We start from the raw sequence: 18,605 nt of genomic DNA, 5'->3' as shown, positions 1-18,605 counted from the left end.
ATCCGGCACCACTGTTCTACATAAAGATCAGAGAACCCCTAAGTTGCATTCCCCAAGTCAAAGTGTTCTTGACGTTGCCACTCAGGACGTGCCTACACTGGTGATTCTCAGCTAGGTGCCATGCTGCCGAGATGCTTTCAAGGGTGTCTATGGACAGAGCTAGAATTTTGAAAAGGGAGATACAGATGGTGTGGGTCCGCATCGCCATCACATATGAAACAACATGTTTTTCTCCAGTTAAAAAAGAAACTAGGAGCTTCATTAATAAGTAGGGGCCTACTGCTATATTATTCAAGACTGAAGAAAAAAAAACTTCATTGGAATGTGTGTTTTCTATATCCTATATTATGGGTAAAACCCCAACAAACTGGGCAAAAAATAATCCAAATATGTTGTCTTGTTAGTCCTGGAGTCATTAAAGGTGTGCCTCTCTCTTCAGACTCATGAAGCAAAATCAAGCCTTCCTGAGCACCTGGACAGTGCCTCCCAGGCTGCACTGAAAGCCACGTCTATGCCTAAGCCTAATGTTCATGCTAGTTAATATGTCCACGCCCAAGTTAGCGTTTCTAGCTAGAGGTAAAACAGGCTGCAGGGCTGCAGAACAGGTGCTGCCCGACGGGGAGCAGGGGGGAGGCCCAGGAGGAAGGAGAGCTGGAGCAGTGGAGCCAGGACAGCAGGGGATCGGCAGGGGGGAACGGAGAGGTCACAAGGGATCAGGGCCCTGGCAGGGGTGGGCAACCCGCAGCACGGGTGACAGCGGGGCACATGAAGGCATTTTGCTCGGCAGGCGGAGAGGCCGATGGGCAGGGGCTGGTCTGTGTTGCCGTAACAGGGATCGGGTCCCCCGCAGCTCCTCTACTGTCTGCCCCTGGCAGCCGGCATCTTTCCAGTCAGGGTTGCGGGTGCTTTTGGCACCACCCAACAAGACACTGCGGCCTGTGTCATAGAGGAGCGGGGCGGGGTGGGGCCTCCACAGGTCTTAGAGCCCAACCCCTGCCCGAGGCAAGATCGTCCCTCAGCGCGGCCTGCCCGCAGCGGCCCCTGCGCTTGGCTGTGACCTCTGGGGGAGCAGGAATCAAGGGCGGGGCGGGGCAGAGTGGCGCCAGGGCTCCCGCCCGCCCCGCCGCTTCAAGCAGGGCCGCAGAGCGCCGCGGGCGGCTCGGGGAGCCCGGTGTTCTGCGCAGGACAGGCGGCCCTGGGGGCGGCTTGTTCTATTTGTTGCCTTTTTTTGGCCGGGGTAAAAAAAACAACCGCGAGTGAACGCCCCGAGCTGCCGCTTCATACGGGGCTGCCTTGAAGCCCGGCCTGAGGCTACCAGGCCTGAGAGCCGCTGTAGCACCCGCGGCTGCTTGTGTGAGGCTACGCCCAGACCGGTGCTGGCAGCGGGGGCGCGGAGCTTCGCTGGCCCGCAGCAACGAGAAGCCGCTGCTGCTCCGAGGGAACAGCCCGCGCTGCGCCCCGGGGCGCTCGCGTGCGAACCAAGCCGCGCGGGGGGGCGGGACAGGACAGGCCCACGAGCTGCGTCAGCGGTAGTTGGGTGCCTGCGCCTTTAAGTGCAGGCCCAGGTTGTGCAACCCCCGTGCTGGGTGGGGGGAGGGGGCGCCGGCTATGGGGCTCCGCCCTGGCCAACGCCTTTAAGTCACGTGGTCTGCCTGCCCTGCCCCATACACCTGTTTACGGGCGGGGCGGGGCGAGCAGAACAGGGACGTGGCCACGTGACTTCCCGTCCGTGACGCCGCGCATGCGCGCCACCAAGTCACGCACTCAAAATGGCGGCGGCAATGGATGTTGATACCCCGAGCGGCACTAACAGCGGCGCCGGCAAGAAACGCTTCGAAGTGAAGAAGGTGAAGCTACGGCAGCCTCGGCCTGGCGGGACGGCGGAACCCGCGGGGCCGATTGCCTGACTGCAGCAGGGGCCAGCGGGCGGGGGTGGGAAGGCGCTTATTCCGCGCGGGCCCGGCTCCGGCTCCGGCTCCACAGGAGCAGCTGGGGCGGGGCTTGCGGGCGGATTGGCGCAGCGCCGGGCCAATGGGCGAGGCGGGATCGTCCCACGTGGAGTTGGAGAGGCCCACCCGCGGGGTCCTGGCGGCGCGTGCTGCGGCGGAGTGGCGCTGCTGCTGGCGGGCGGGGCCGCTGGTAGGGGTGGGGTGCAGCCCCCAGGCCCTTCTGTCTCCTTGGTAACCAGGCTGCCGTGCTGTGCCGCCCCCGTCCGCCTCCGCACATGCAGCTGCCTGTCACTGTCGGGCGCGCCCTGCCCCCGGTGCCTGCCTCGAGCCCTAGAAAACGAGGGTTGGGAGGGAGCTAAGGAGGCCACATCTAGTCCAGCGTCCTGCTTGGAGAAGGACCAGCCCCAACTGTCTTATCTTGGCCAAGGCTTTGTCTAGCCAGGGCTTAAGAACCTCCAAGGACAGTGATTGCGCTTCCTCTGGGCAACCTGTTCCAGTGCTTTACTACCCTCCCCCTGAGAGAGCGTTTTCCTAATATCCAACAAACTTCCCTTGTTGCAACTTGAGACAGTTGCTCCTTCTTCTGTCATCTGCCACCACTGAGAACAGTCCAGCTCCATCCTCTTTGGAACTCTCTTCAAGTGGTTGAAAGCTGCTACTAAGTCCCCTCTTGGTCTCTTCTCTAGACTGAACAAGTGCAGTCCCTCTGCCTCTCCTCAGAAGTCACATGCCCCAGCCCCCAAATGGTTTTCATTGCCCTCTGCTGGACTCTCTCCAGTTTGTCCACATCATTTCTGTAATGGGGGTGCAACACTGGCCACAGTACTCCAGATGTGGCCTCACTTGTGCCAAATAGGGGGGAAGGCTCACTTCCCTCGATCTGCTAATGCAGCCTGGTATGGTGTTGGCATTCTTCACAAGGGCAACTAGCTGGGTATCGTGTAGTCCAGGTGTTGTCCTCCCACCGTGGAAATGGTATAGTGCAACCTTTTGCTGCTGTGGGCTGCTGTTTGCTACGCTGCCTACATCACAGGCTGCAAATCTGTGTTCCTGAGAAGCACCAAAGTTGCTTACGTTTACTTCAGCTTCCGATCCCTATCTCCACGGCAGTGGGATGGGCAAACCGTGTGGTGGGAGTAAGTACGGGTGCAAGAGAGCCATAGGGAGGGCTGCAGAGAGCATGGGTGGCACAGTGCAGCTGAATGCTGCTGTTGCCCTTAGCTGGACTCAACCCCTCTGCAGACCGTAGGTTACCAGCCTTCAGGATAGTTCTACAGAGGCCGTAATTGAATGATGAAAAGATCATTTTGATTATTCTTTTTAATAGTGGGCCAAATATTGGGTACTATCGGTGGTAGCTTCTCTTGATAGAGTCATCTTCTAGGGTTAAAATGGAAGCACCACGAAAACCTGGACTGGACAAGCATAGGAAACTATACTGTAGAGCAGTAATTTTCAACCATGGTGGTGTGGCTCCCTGGGGTGCCATGAGATCCTTTTAGGGGTGTTGTGGCATGCTGCTTCATATTAGCATGGTTAGTTGTGCAAACCTGGTTTGCTAGATAAATGCAGAGATTTCAAGTAGGAATCCATAGTGTGAGAAACATCCTGATATGTTCTTCACAGCAGAAGAATTGCTTTATTATTTTTCTGTACTCAAAAATGAGCAGAAACTAAGAGATGGCATTTTCCAAAGGGAAATGAGTCTGAGAAAGTCGAGAATCACTGCTGTAATGAACAGCAGAGTACCAGAAAGGGGAGGAACAAAATATTCACATCAATGCTAACACAAACAGCCTTAAGTGAGAGGTTATACTAGTTACAACGTGATGTTAAACTGTTGTGACTATTGATACTAAGATAGAATATGGAAGAACTACTTTTCTTCCTATTTTAAGGAGTGAGAGAAGGGAGAGATCAGGGATGTTATGTTATATCTGTTTTCTGTATCTTAGAAAAATAGGGTTGGAAAGGACCTCATAAGGGCAGCTAGCCTAACCTCCTGCTTGAGGTTCCCTGTCATCATCCCTGTCTGAACCATCCCAGCTAGGTGTTTGTCTAAACTGCATTTAAAATCTTCCACTGATAAAGATTTCCACAGTTTCCCTAGGTAATCTGCTCCAGTACTTAACCACCCTTATAACTAGAAAGTTCTCCCTAACATCCAATCTAAATTTCTCTTACAGTTTAAGATCAGTGTTTCTTGTCCTATCCCATATTGAAAAATAGCTGCCCACCACTGTCTCTATACCAGGGGCGGGCAATTATTTTGGGCAGAAGGCTGCTTACTCAGTTTTGGCAAGCCACTGAGGATCACATGACAGGCAGCCCAGGGCAGATTAATATTAATTTTCTAAATTTTTTATGGGCCCCACGGGCCGGATAGAACAGCCTGGCAGGTTGCATCTGGCCCACAGGCCACATTTTGCCCACCCTATACCAACCCTTTTTTTTCTTTGAAGACTTACCAAATTGTCTTCTCCAGACTAAACAGTTCCAGTTCTTACAGCCCCTCTTCTGTTTTATTTGGCTATGATTCTTTTATCTTGGGTTAATTTTCACATGCTGTCCCCTTGAATTCATAGCAGGCCCTCCTCTTATAGGCCTTTGTAGCTATGGAGGTGAGTGAGGTTTTTCTTTTTAATGGCTTAAAGTTGGAGCTGAGGATTCCCAATTATTTTTTTCTTTCTGTGAGTGTCTATAAGCAGGTGTCTAAGTAACCTATGGTGTTTTGAAGGAGGACATTTGGGAATCACTGTAGAGTAATGTAAGGGCTGTTCCCAGTAGTTGGTTGCCTCTACTTAGGAGAGTGATTGCTCATTGGTAAAAGGTTACTGCATTACTGCTTATGGTGGTAACTGTCACTTTTGTCAATGTGATCTCTTTCATGTCTCCAGTGCTAGGAAATGTGACTTGGGGAGAGAGAGATTCCCCTAAATAAGATTTTCAGGGCTCTTGGCTAAAAATATAGTTGCATTCATTGTATTAAAAGTGAGGGTTTTAAGCCAATCACAGTTTAAATGTTAAGCTGGCAAATGTGAACCCCTCTTCTGCAATTCATACGGCTTAAAGAGACCACAAACTAGACAAGCCTAAGACTCTTTTTGAGCTATTATTCAATCACCTCTATATACAGTACACAAATCATGACATATTTTTTGTAATAAAATTAAAATATGTTATAGTAGGTGTTTGACTCCCCAAAGGAGCATTCCTTGGGGGGCAACAGGAGGGACTTCTGGTGGCAAAGGTCATGGGTTAGGGGTGGGACTTCCGGTCCCAAGATGGCGACTAGGGGGCAGGGCAACTGTCAAGGGGCAGGGCTAATGACAATTTTGCCAACTTTTCTCTGGAATCTCTTCCACTGCTTTTAACCAAGTTGAGAGTTGCAGTTTCAGCCTGTTACTACTTGTACTGTCCAGTGTGGGCGCAGAGAACATTGTTCTTCATAACCTGCCTTGTATTTAAAGACTGTTAACAAATCCCCTTCAGTCTCATCTCCTGACTGTATAATCCCACTTCTAACCTGTTGATATATATCATGTTTTCTAGACCTGTAATGATTTCAGTTGTTCTGGTATGGACTTTTCCAAACTTGTTCCTGTGTGTTTTTTGTTGTGGGAGGAGAGATTGTTTTTGTTTTTCTGTTTGTTGTACAGTCCCCAAAAATGGACGTAGCACTAGTGGGACCTCTCTTAGGAGTACTAAATAGAGTGAAAGTATCACTTCTCTGTGACTTGCATATGAGACTTCTGTTAATAGATCCTAGTATTAGCTGCTAGTAGATTGTTGCATGTGGCTTTTGGTAGCAGTGCGCTGATATATCAGTCCATATATTGGCAGTGATGTGATAAAAGGAAAATTGACATTGTCGGCAATTGGCTTTTTTGGCTGATGTGGCCGATAATGTCACTGATAAATGCTCCGTGCATGTGTGCAGCCGCAGCATGAGTATGGCTAGGAGTGCAGCCTGGCAGCTTGGAGAACAGTGTCTGGCCAGTAAGCCTGTGGAGGGGGAAGGGAGGGGGCAGATCGAGGCCGCCCCCACAGTGAAGAGTGATTTTTGCATTTTTCCTTACTGAATTGAATTCTATTTATCTTGGACTATTTTCCTAATTTATCAAGGTCGCTTTGAAGTTTAATTCTGCCCTCTGAAATGTCTGCTACTTCACGCAACTTGCTGTTGTTCACAAGTGTACTAAATGTGCTCAATTCCATCATCCAAGCCATTAAGAAATATGTAGAACAGTGCTGGATCAAAGACAGACCCCTGAAGAAAACCCACTTGATATCCTTTCTGAATTTGACATTGAGCTGTTGATGACTGGCTCTTTGAGCATGATTATCTAACCCATTATACATCCACCTTATAGCTGTAAACAACTCCTGAGAGTCTGTCTTTATCTTCTTGGGAGATGGGGATTCTGTTGTCTTGAGTTGACAGGAAGTGCTTGGATCTTGAGGCAGGTACATGTCTTGCTGCTTTCCAGGTGCCCTTTCAAACTGATTACAGAGGGTCGTGTTAAATTTTCAGAGGTGTCCTTGAAATACCTACTGCACTTTGGCTGAAGCTGTGCAGGAGAAGGAGAAGAATCCTCTGGTGGATGTTATAAATTCAACAAATGTATGTGATTTTTTTTTTTCTTTTTTTTTCTTTTTGTAGTGGAATGCTGTAGCTCTCTGGGCCTGGGACATTGTGGTTGATAACTGTGCCATTTGCAGGAACCATATCATGGATCTATGTAAGTAAAAGGGAGGGGGGAGTTGGCTGGTTGATTAAAAGTGTGATGCCCAGCCAAACAGTACCCTTCATTAATGTTCATTTCTGAGAACACATCTTTCAACTAGAAATTTTTTCTTGAAGCCCACTGTTGGTAGGCTATGTTGTGAATAACACTTAGCTGCCCTGATCCATTCTAATACTCTCCTCATCACCATGTTTCCTTTTTCCCTCTTTTTTTAAAGTGGGAGGGGGAGGGACTAAACTTGATATCATACAAGAGATGATTTTAGTTAGGCAGAGGCTTGAAATGGAACTGAAGGCCTATGATGATGGGCCAGGATAGAGATGGGATTGAGTAGAATTGTTTAGGAATTGTGCAAGACCTCCTGAGACTGAATATCAATTGTTTCATTAAACTGGTGAGGCTGGAGACATAGGATTCTTATCTGTGGTTGATTGCTGATGGGTAGGGTGGACCACTAACCTCAGTCAGCCAGTCACTATACAAAAAATACTCTGCACGAGTTAGCTAATGCTATTATAATCTGGAATTGTGTGGTAGATATCCAGAGGAGTGTGATTTGTTCTTTTAAACAGAAAGCAAACAATCAAATTTGTACTGTACAAAAATTTGCTTAAATGTTTACCCTACTTTATCTGGAAAGATTATACAATATACTTACGTTGATGTTTATTTGTAAAGTTACTGGTTTTAAAACAGCTGCATACTGCTGTGGTGGAAAGGTTTCCACCATTAAATTATGTGTGCATGCAGATCAGTCACCAACCTTTCAGTTCCATTCAGAAATCCTTTGAGTGCCAGAACAGTGCATCTCAAAAATGAGAGGACATTGCGATAGGTGTAAAATCTAATTATCCATGCTTGCTTGAGGTTGGTAGGTAGAACACCTTTGGACATGTCCTAATTGGGTGAGTGAATAGAATGTTATAAGATTGGTCTTGCTTTGTCTATCTGTCACCATTTATAGTAGCTTCTCTCCCTTCCCCTCCCCCCAAATAGAAAAGTAAAAAAAAAACCCTTAAATAAATCATGACTACAGCACGTGAAACTGAATGATCAGGGCTTGGTGCCTGTGGTAGATCTTCCCCCGTTTTAAAATATTTTCCTACCTATGTCATTAAATCCACTGAAGAAGATCTATGAATAAATGCACACAAAGGAAATCTGTCTCAAAACAAGGAAGCCTCCCACTTACAATAAATGTGGGTAAGAGATCCATTTGCCTCCACCTACTCAATTCCAAAACTATTCTGCTCCCATTTAAAAGTTTCTGGTACTTCAGTGTAAAGAACTAACTGTTGATAAAGTGGGTTCTCTCTGGCTGTCAGACTTGCACATTTTGGCAAGCTGCTTATTTATGCCGCTGTTTATCCTTGCTTAATAAAGAGGGATACTAACATTGTGAGACAGGCAAGTAAGGATTAATTCATGTTTGTAAAGTGCTGTGAGGCCCTTGGATGTGGAAAGATAGACTGATAAAACTCATATTATAATTTTAATCTTCTTAAAGTCAACATATCCTGAGGAAATGTAGTCAAAGGGTATACTGTGCTCCAATAAATTACTGTAGACCAAGGGAAACTCATTCACTAAGCTTTTATAAAAATAAGATGCTAGAAAAAGGACACACAACTAGCAGGTAACCAAAACTGGTAATGTAAGTTACTGATAGGTGTGTAACAACCTCTATTTTAGCATTTATTCATAATTAAATGGAATTAAATACTAGGGCTGTGCGAAATGATTCTGTTTCGGAGGACAGTGATTCATTTCAGTATCTCTGATCGCTGTCCTGTTTAGTTTCAGCCAAATCTGTTTTGGAGTTTCGGCTCCACCAAATCTCCTCCGAATCTGTTTCGAATGGGCTGCAAGGGAATCTCCGTGCAGCCCTACCCAGCTGGGTGGGGCTTGGGGCTGGACTGTAGGGCCCCAGTGGGGAGCAGGATGGGGCTGTAGGTGGCTCATCAGGGGGAGGGGGAGGGCCAGTGCCCTCTGTGCAGGCAAGGAGACCACCATGCAGATCTCTGATCCCTGTCACGCTGGGTCATGGGGCAGGGAAGCAGCACAGAGTGACAAGCAAGCCAGGTTCTGTGGCAGGGATTCCCCAGCCCCAGTTCGATTTCCCTAGCTCTCTGATCATTTCCCCAGGTCTTCCTAGGGGGCACGGGCACTGGGTTTCAGCAAGCTGCTGCTGCAGGCTGGGGCCAGCGGTAGCACCGCAGTCTTCCCTATGCTTAGCATGTGCCAAGCAGCTGCCACTGGCCCCAGCCTACAGCAGCAGCTTGCTAAAACCCCACATGCAGATCGGGGCCCTGCACCCCCCGGGAAGAGCTGGGGAAATGATCAGAGAGCTGGGGAATCAAACTGGGAGCTAGATGTCAATATCAGAGCAGTCCTCCGTCCCTCTTCTTTCCCCTCCCTCTTCATAGATTTTCTTAGTTTTTGTTTCCCTGCAAGCCTGGCTCCAAAACTCCGAAATTCTCTAAAACATTTCCAAAACATTTAGCAGCCTTCCGATTTTGTTCCAGAGGTGTTCTGGAGCCTTCCGTTTTGATTCGGATTCAGCGTTTCAGGCGCTGAAATGGCCCAAAACACCTCTGAAACAAAACAACTGCTGAAATTTCGCACAGCTCTAAGAAATACTGGTATAAGTTAGTGAAATGTGATATTACTTATTCTGCTTATCTGCCCAGTAGATACTTGTCGTTTCGTGTAATGGAAGCAGGCATGCAATATTTGCTGTAGTCTGTCACTTATTTTTGAGAGGCTATGGAGAAGTGGGTAATAATACCTGAGAATATTTAGCAGTCAGTTGACGGGTGCCAGAAGGAGACGTTATGAGGAACAGGGGAGGTGCGGAAATGATTCTGACTGATATTGCCTGGTGAGAGGTATCTAACATCCATTGCCATAAGATAATGAAGGAAATACTAGGGGAAACTTCCTTAAAAATAGTAAACAATAAGTAGCTACTAATTTAGTAAAAGTGAATCATGGTAAAGCATGTGTGTAGAATAACAAAAAAATGAATGAAGGGAGCATAGATAAAATACACTGTTTTTTTGGGTAAAGCTCTTAATTGTATTTAAGACATTTACTTGCCAAAATACTTGCTACTGGCTTAGATAGAAGCTCAGTTGCAAAATGGCTGAACTGTAAGTGTAGAGTTGTAATTGATGGTATAGCAAATGGGGGAAAATGTCTGTCTGCTGTAAAGATCTGTGTTGGGTCTGGATTTATTTAATGTCTTTAACAATCTGGGAGAAGGAAGTAAACCACACTTTTTAATGACGTTTTCATATATAAGCTGTGAGGTGATGGGGAAATTGGAGAAGTAAGTTGAATCATGTATAGGAAACAACAAAATTAAATTGTTTGACAAAATGGGAGCTAGCATTTATATCAATTGATCTCCCTCACCAAGTGTTTTTAGTGTCAAGGACAAATTTGGAAAGCAGAAATTATTTGGAGGGCTGAATAATAGGAAACAAAATGTAAATATTACATGCAAAGAAATTCCATTAATAAGATGTTGAGCTTATGAAGTCAGACACTCAAAAGTTAATATTAAGTTTGCCTACATTTCCTTTAGACATAATGAAATTGATAATATATGAGTTAATTTTTTCTGCTTTTTTTTTTTTTTTTTTTAAGTGCAGAAAATGGATGAGGTACACTTTAATTTGAGCAGCTTTTTGAGATATTGCTTTCTTTTCATTGATCAATGGGTAACCCCTGCCTTATTAACTGCCTGAAATGCAAACTTTACTCTGAAGACAGAATGATTGGATTTCCTTTTGGGCCTTTTCAGTTGTTCTCATCACTACAGTATCTGAGGGCTTTACAGATACAAAAGTATTCTGTTACAGAATGCCTATGAGATGAGGCATTCTTTCCATGAAGAGGTGTTAGCCCTGTTTTACAAATGTGGAGAAACGGGACACGGAAAACAAGATCAAAAGTACTAACTGATTTTGGTGGTGGCTTTTTGGGGGGTTGGGGGGGTGAAGGAATGAGGGTGCTCAGTTTTGAGATACTCAAGACCTGTTTCTCTTCCCCTCCCTGACATACTTTGAAACATGAGCAGCCATGTATTTTAGCATGGTTCCCATTGACTTCAGTTGCAGTTGTGAGTTTTGGGTATTCACTGTTTCTGTACATCATATTGTAAGGTAAGGCACCCAGAGAAGAGACTTAACCAGTGACAACTTGTTTTAAAAAAAATCTAAACTTGGCTTAGATGAACTGACTAATATCAGCATCAACTCTGGCATAGGCAGTAATGGAAGATGGTTCTCCAAAACAGCATTGATGTACCTGAACCACAAGATCATCTTTTCTCTTCCTGCAGTCCTCTGCCTCATTCACTCCACACCTTCTGACTCTTGCAACAAAGAAAACAGGTTTCCTAAAAACAAGTGTGATTCATTTCCAGAGCAGGTCTATCCTGTGGACTGAAAGAAGTAGAGCCCTATTGAAAACTAGGTCATGATTGTGTAATAAACTACATTTATCAACTACATATGAAAAAGGAAGCTGTGTTAAGGTTGTATCTTTTCTCCTTTGATAAAAGAAAAAAGCCATCTTGGTGTATGGGCATCCACATGGGTCATCAGTTGGCCTGGAACCTGTTTGTCTATCTACAAATATCTGCCACTTGATTTGGGTAGGTGATAACAGTAATAAGTTGTCACTTCCTATCTAGACCAGCACTGGGGGGTGGAGGTAGGAGCACCATCTTGCCCGAGGCTTTCAGATGTTTGCTGTACATAACAGAAGGGCAAGACTCAAATCCTAGGTGTTAGTCCAGGCACAAGAAAGGGATGTGCTCTAGTCAGTGTGCACTGGCTCCTCTACCGGACTTCTCCAAGCTTGACCCATTCTGCCCCATGCTATTCATCCTGTCCCTGTGCTTCTCTCTTCCTACCTGTGGTTCCTTGTCCTACTCCCAGTCTCTACTCTTCAGGTTTTTCATCCTAGTCTCAGTTTTATTGCTCAGCAAGTTCTAGTCTCTCTCTTTAGAGTCCCTCTATCCTCCACTGTCTTTGCTCAGTGGCCCACACTGTTTATCAATAAAATGATTAAGGTGTTGAAGGTGCTGATTCACAGGAAAAGACTAATTGAACAGAGTCCAGCATAGTGGTTAGCTTTCTTGATAGTGACTAAGAGTGGAACATAACTGTCTACAAACATTTTGAGGGAGTCGTATCAAGAAGAAATATTAAAGCATGGTACAGAGATACACAGGTAGAAATGATCATGGCATTAAAAGAAAAATAGTCTAAATATGAGGAAAAAATCTGCTGAGAATATACTAGAATAGTGTTCTGGGTGGGGAAGGGTAAAGGGAGAGGAGCAGAACTTCTCTGTCATAACTAAACTGGACGAACCAATTAAACTTATTGGTACATATGTTTCCTGCAAGTACTGCAATGAGCCCTTTAAAATATTCAGCAGAAGTACTCTAGGTCCAAATAACATTTGATAAATTTTAGATTCTCAAGGGCAGGAGAATTCTTGCTTTAGATCATCATCCCACATCTGAGAAGCTGGGTAGAATCTTTTGCCCAGTGTGGCCACATTTAGTGTTTGGCCAACAACAGGCAGAAGCCAAAAGTACTCCTTTAAATACTGAAGTAGTTTCTGGCCAATTTGGTCTCTTGTTATTAGACACGTATATAAACTTGAGGAAATTGACACTGAGAATCATACTTACTAGTGAGCAGGTGTCAATTTTAGTTTGTTTTAAGCCCTGGTCAGTGGATGATAATTTAGTTAAATCTTTTGTGCCTCAATGGTGTCATGTGGAGCCTTCTGATACGGCAGCTTGATAGGTGATGGTTGGTAACACCAAAATACTTGCTTTATGCATTTGCAAAGTTCAGGAAGGACTACAAGTTTCCATACAAAAACCATTTCTTTAATTCCTACCCTTAACAAAGATACTGGAGAAGAGGTGTTCATGTTTTACATCTGGATCTTTCCTCTGGAACATCAGAAGCAAACACAAATTAATGGACAGATGTAGCTTCTTTCCAGTCCAGGCACTGTACTTGAATAGAGACAGCCACCCAGAAATAAGCCTGGAATAGGATATTCCTTTTTCTTGGACACCTGATTTCAGTAGACTTTGGACAGGTCTGTATGGATGATCATGCATCTAGTTTTTCTAAATCTCCCCTTCATCTTGCCCTTAGCCTCAAGAAATGAGCATAAACTTAAGTTAAAGAAGTTCTCATACTTTTTAGAGCTAGTAAAGCTTTTCCTTTTAAGATGAAAGGTGATCAGGGTTCTAATTTTGTTTGGAGGGTAGGGATGTGGTGGTGGCAGTGGTGTCTTACTGTTCCTTATCTGGCAAAAGATCTGTCACCACAGAAGAAATCTGTTTAAAACTATGGGCTTGACTTTCATTGCTTTGCAAAATCATCCCTTTGAAAGAAATGCATTTAAAGCATTGATTGAAACAGATTACTATCCCTGATTATAGGGAAGGGAGAATGCTTCCGCTTGCTACTTGTTTTTGTTCTAGATAACTTGAGTTGCAAGGAATCGGGATCTAATGTGGAAAATCTGGTTACCAGACTTCCTTTCTGAGATTGACCTCTCTTCACCATCTTTGTTGCCGGAAGTTCTTTGGATATATTTTATTATGGCCATTAATATGAAGTGATGTTTTGTACCATTTTATTTTTTTAGGTGTGTTGGTATAAGACAAGGCTAGAAAGGGTGTGGCCAAGTTTCAACATCTCATGAGTAAGGTAGCATACCTGCTGATATTTACAGACCTAGTGTCTTGGATAAGAGGAAGAATTTAGTGCTAAAATAATTTTAGCTAGGAAAGATTTAACTAAATCTTTACAGGTCTGACAAAACCACCCATCATTGAAAAGGTATTTAAAGCCAAACACACCTTGGTATTACCAAATTAGGTATGCTTATCTTTAAAAATTGGCAAGCAGCCACATTTCACTTATATAATCCCCACTACCAAAAATAATCTAGAAGAAAGTGGGACAAAGTATCTAACTCAATTCAGACTGATGGGTACCACCAATGGGAAAAATCTTCATTAACCTATCAGTTCTCAGCACTTGTTGATGTAATGAATCCAAAAAAACCTATTGCTGAAGCGTAGAGGACTCCTGGTTGATGGCTACAAGACAGTTGGCTATCATGAGTCCCATTTGATTCTGTTTCCACAGGTATAGAATGCCAAGCTAACCAAGCATCAGCTACCTCTGAAGAGTGCACTGTTGCATGGGGTGTCTGCAATGTAAGTAAACTGCTTTACTGATCAGCTGTTTTGAAAAGATTGGTGCCCCTCTTTCTCCATTCTGATTTGAGACATGGGAAAGTCAGTTAAATAATATGGTCTAAAATAATTCACTAGGAGTGCGAAATGTCAAGGTCTGGCTTCTCAGCGAGGCATAGAGAAGCTGGGAAGCGAAAAATAGAAAAATAAGGATTGAGAATGTGGTGGAGGATATATACTTCCATTGCTCAGATTTTTGCTAATTTAGGAATTTAATTTTGAGTATATGATTTATTTTTGAATATTCAGGGGACTAGCTCATACTTCAGAGTTGTCCTACCATCAGAGACCAGCATTATTTAGATGTGAATGCCCAGTTATTCTTGATATGCAGGGTTATGAGGGACCAGGGGTTTTTTTTGCTGACTAGAGTGTTTCCTCTTGATCATTAGAGACAAATATCATTTGTAGAGACCTACTGAATTCATAGCAGAAGTACAGTGTGCAGTGGTTCCTTTAATCTTGCATGTTCCTGTGCGTGCACCTTGTGCCCGCGCGCCGCCCTCCCCCCCCCCTCCGATTAGTAGAGGACCCTGCCACACACTACTGATCAGCAGGGAAGCTAAAACTGCGGTTTTAAACATGCTGCTGTTTTTGCCTCCCCTATCTAAGCAGGAAAGAGCAGGGCTGTCTGGGGCACCTCAGCCAATCAGTGGCGGGAGGCAAAAACAACACCATATTTAAAACTACAGTTTTTGCCACCCTGCTGATCAGAAGCAAGCTGCAAGCAGGGCCCCTCCACCAATTGGCAGGGGCACAGGGGAACCTGCAAGATTAAAGGAACCACAGTGCACCCCACTTCCACCATTAAGACGGTCTGAACTCAACAAGTATGCAAGCCATTCTGGCCATGAACTGAAGGGGAAAGACTAACTAAAAGGGCTGCATGAAGGCACTACTGTTTGTATGCTAGGCCCTAGTTCATGTTACAAAACTCCTGTGTACTGGAACAAATTACACTGTGCTAGTATCTAAGAATGTCTCAAGCCTGATTTTCTTTTTTATTGTTTGTAAACCAATTTAAAAAAAAAGGGAACACAGGCAGGATTAAATCATGTTTTTAACAGTGTTGGGGCACTTGGGTGTCAGAACTGAGATTCCCAACATCATCTCTTTTTTTTTACTGGTAAATGGGACTGATTTTTTTTTATTTTATTTTTTTAAGAGCCATATTAGGAGAAAAGGACTGTTTGCAGTTTCTCCCTTTTCTTGTCTCCCAAGATGGCTTTAATTCAGACTTTGGTTGCGATCCCTTGCAGAAAGTATTTGTACACCCACATCATTCTTGCCTTACAAGATTTCACTCTGAAATCCCTGTCCTTATTGTTTTGGGGCCATGCTTTTTATAAAGTCTCTACTCTGCCAATACTGGCAAATCTTAAGCACTGCACTCTCTCCTTGGTCAATTATTTGCCATTTCATTACCTGTTGTACAGCTTCTCCATCATCACTGTGTTGACTTCCCCATTCCTCCTAGAAATAAGATTGAAAACCTCTCCTTTCTTGCTTGTTATTAGTCAGGTGGCTGCCAGCTCTCCTTACGTTGTCTAGACCACCCCCGCCCCTCCAACTGTTTTCCCCTGCTGACTGACATTTCTGTTAACTTCTGTGCTGAGATGCCCTGAGCAGTACATCATGAAACTAACTTGGACCTTCTCTTCCAGCATGCTTTCCATTTTCACTGCATCTCTCGCTGGCTCAAGACTCGCCAGGTGTGTCCATTAGACAACAGAGAATGGGAGTTCCAAAAGTACGTATTTTGTGCAATTCCTGACATGGAAAATGCAGTGGTCCATCCATTAGATCTTTTGGTAGATACTGATGCTAGGTGCTTGAATAATCATTTCTTGGGAGTTTTTGGGTCTGGCTACATACTCTCCCATGGGAGGGAGAGTAGTTTTACACTGATGCTGCCCTAGTCACCTGCCAGCATTTAAGGTTCTAAAGTGAGTCCAAGTAGCTCCAAAGTAAATGAGAGCAATTATAAACTATATTGATGCACTCTCTTGAGAGCAGAGGCAAGTGGATTTAGCTGAAAGCAGAGCCTCAGATGAATGTTGAGCTGTCACACAAGTAGCTTGGATTCAGAAATTGGCCTGTATAGTGTCCATTGGTCTGAAATATTTATCTCAAGGTGCCAAAATCAAGTCACATTCATTTTGATTTTTGCCATGTCGATCTTATTTTTTTAAACCCTATCACAGTTGCAAAAGAGTAAAGGCAACTGCAATAGCTTGGCTTGGTGCATATTTGCAGAACCAAGTGAATGAGCCAGATCAGTGGTCTTGCTTTAAAAAAAAAAAAAAAAGACCTCTTATTAAAACAGGCTGAGGAGCTACCAGTCAGAATTGAGGAGCATTTGACAGGTGTGTGTGGGTGTCCAAGTGAGTAAAGACACGGAGTACTGTGGGTTGGGATTAAGATACCTTACATTGGTAGTAGGGAGCTTTGCCTAGTACCTTCTGCCCTCTGCTTCATTTTAACTGCATCATTTCTTGACCTGTCTTTATTACAGACATTTTTCCCCCTAAATTGCAGCCAGATTTAAAAAACCAACAAACCATAAAACAGTGTATTAAGACATTTTAGGACACATTTGGGCACTGTAGGCATGTATTTATATAAATGATCACTATTGCGACAACTTTTGCACCCTAATGCAGGACTTTAACACTTCACTATGGGAGCCATAGTTGAAAACATGGCTCAGTAATACCTGTTCTGTTTGGTTAGTGAGTATATTGTCAGGGTTTCACTATGAGACAAAATGAATACAAATACTTGGTGATATATCTGGGGTAGTGACATACTCCAGGTTTGTTTCACTCGAGACAAATCTGAGAATTAGTGTTCAGAACAAACTACTAATATGAACCTGCCTATAAAATGGTGGGCTGATTAATGTCCTGGTCAGCACTAATATCTGACAGACTTGATATAACTATTTTTCATTATCTTAAGAACCTTCTTAGTGTTACCACTGGGTTTGATGCACATATTTGCATACTGCATGTTAATTGGATATTAACCATTGTGGCCTTATCAGAAAACTTGGCACTAGTGCTCAATATATAAAACACCTTAACATGACATCTTTTTGTATTTTCAGGTATGGGCACTAGAGAGAGAGTGACCAAGCACATTGTTCTGTCATTAGCATGATTAATTCACTTCATGAAGGTGTCTGTTTTAGATGTTGTTGGCAGCAGTTATGTCGTACTTTGTTTTGATCTTAATGTAACCATATTGTGTACTGTCAAATAAAATCTTGTTGTAACCTCCCTTTAACTTTGTCTTGAGTGTTTGTGAATGGAATGATTGTAAGCAGGGGAGGGACATCTCCAGAAGGCAGGGAGTCAACTAAGCTTTTATTGATTGGTTTACTGCTGGGGCTGGTTTTGGGAACTGAAGTTCTGTGTTCCATTAGACAATATCCTGTTAGGCCACTCTCCCTAATCTCCAACCTGGAAGGATTAGTTTTGGGAGTCAGTGCCACTTCTTTAAGCAGTTGAGCCACCATCTTGGACTGATTTGAGGTCAAGGTGAGCTTTGCCATGTACTTCAATAGAAAGAGGATCTGCCCTTTAATTTTGGGCCAGCTGAGAGTATAATTTGTGCAAGTAGTATTTCTGATCTGGACACTGCTCTGTTAGAAGTTGGATCAAAATGGCTCAGTTACGCCATGCAGTGCAAGTTTCCCTGATGGAAATTATTCCCCATTGCTTCTGATTATGAAATTTGATTAGGACAGGTGACTGACAGAGGAAAAGATCCTTAACCATTCCCAGTTCCAAGTCCATGCCTTTTGGTTCTGGTGAACTGAGTTTCTATGTTGCTAGTTATAAAATAAGTAAATAAACAAAAACCCTTTTACAGTTAAAGTGCAAATAAAGCCCCTCCCTCAATTAGCTGACGTTCTAAAGTAGACAACTTTAAAGCCACGAACTCATGTTGAATGAGCAAGATAGAATTAATGGGGTTTCACCTGTACGTCCCAGGACAGATTAAGTCCAGACCTACATTGGCCAGAACTTGTTACTGTCTGTAGGCTACAGAGTAACCTATATTAATTTTGATCTGTCCCATTTCCTCTGGCCAATGTCCATATTGTTAAAATGTGATTGAGTAGACAGGCCAAGATCTCAAATGACCACATAGAATAAATTCCTTTTGTTACAAGAGACTGTTCTTCCATAATAGTAATTATGCACACAGTAGATCAACCTTTGGGAATGTGATTAGCGTGTCAGGCAGCATACCCTGGGTTAGCATTCTTTCTCCCAACTGAAAGTTGAGGGCTTTAGATGACCAGTGGGTGAAGCTGTCCCCAGATGGCAGATGCCTCCCTGCTCCAGTTCTGTGAATGGGGCAGTATCAGGTCTTTGTGCTGCTGCAGGCAGCAAAGTACAGTGTGGTCTGGGTAATTGCAAAGCTGACAGTACAGAGCAGGAGTCAAGACACCTGACTTGCAGGCCTACCTGAGTGACTAGTGACAGCACTGGCAACACATGCAGCTTCACGATATGCTTTGCACACATGAGTTGTGCTTCCTGAACAAGCTGCCTGTTGTCAGAAGAGCAGCCAAGATAGCAAGGGACA

The 18,605-nt window shown here is 44.3% G+C and overlaps 1 protein-coding gene across 1 annotated transcript; it reads left to right on the top strand.

The window, feature by feature from the left end:
- The first annotated feature begins 1,737 nt into the window (after nt 1-1,737).
- On the top strand, nt 1,738-17,294 carry RBX1 (ring-box 1). Its single transcript, XM_006258547.4, has 5 exons — nt 1,738-1,847; nt 6,613-6,691; nt 13,897-13,967; nt 15,671-15,756; nt 17,116-17,294. Exons 1-5 carry the CDS (start codon nt 1,770-1,772, stop codon nt 17,126-17,128), a joined length of 327 nt encoding a protein of 108 aa, XP_006258609.1. The 5' UTR covers nt 1,738-1,769; the 3' UTR covers nt 17,129-17,294.
- Nucleotides 17,295-18,605: the final 1,311 nt, after the last annotated feature.

Source organism: Alligator mississippiensis, chromosome 4, assembly GCF_030867095.1.
Source record: "Alligator mississippiensis isolate rAllMis1 chromosome 4, rAllMis1, whole genome shotgun sequence".
NCBI lineage: Eukaryota > Metazoa > Chordata > Crocodylia > Alligatoridae > Alligator > Alligator mississippiensis.
The sequence above is the reverse complement of the archived record's forward strand: the minus strand, read 5'-3'. Positions and strand labels throughout refer to the sequence as shown.

Bases quoted from the DNA above. Each gene is read 5' to 3' on its own strand.
- RBX1 (XM_006258547.4), top strand. From the start codon at position 1,770: ATGGCGGCGGCAATGGATGTTGATACCCCGAGCGGCACTAACAGCGGC. The intron at 1,848-6,612 runs GTGAAGCTACGG...TTCTTTTTGTAG, and splicing joins AACGCTTCGAAGTGAAGAAG to TGGAATGCTGTAGCTCTCTG. The intron at 6,692-13,896 runs GTAAGTAAAAGG...CTGTTTCCACAG, and splicing joins GAACCATATCATGGATCTAT to GTATAGAATGCCAAGCTAAC.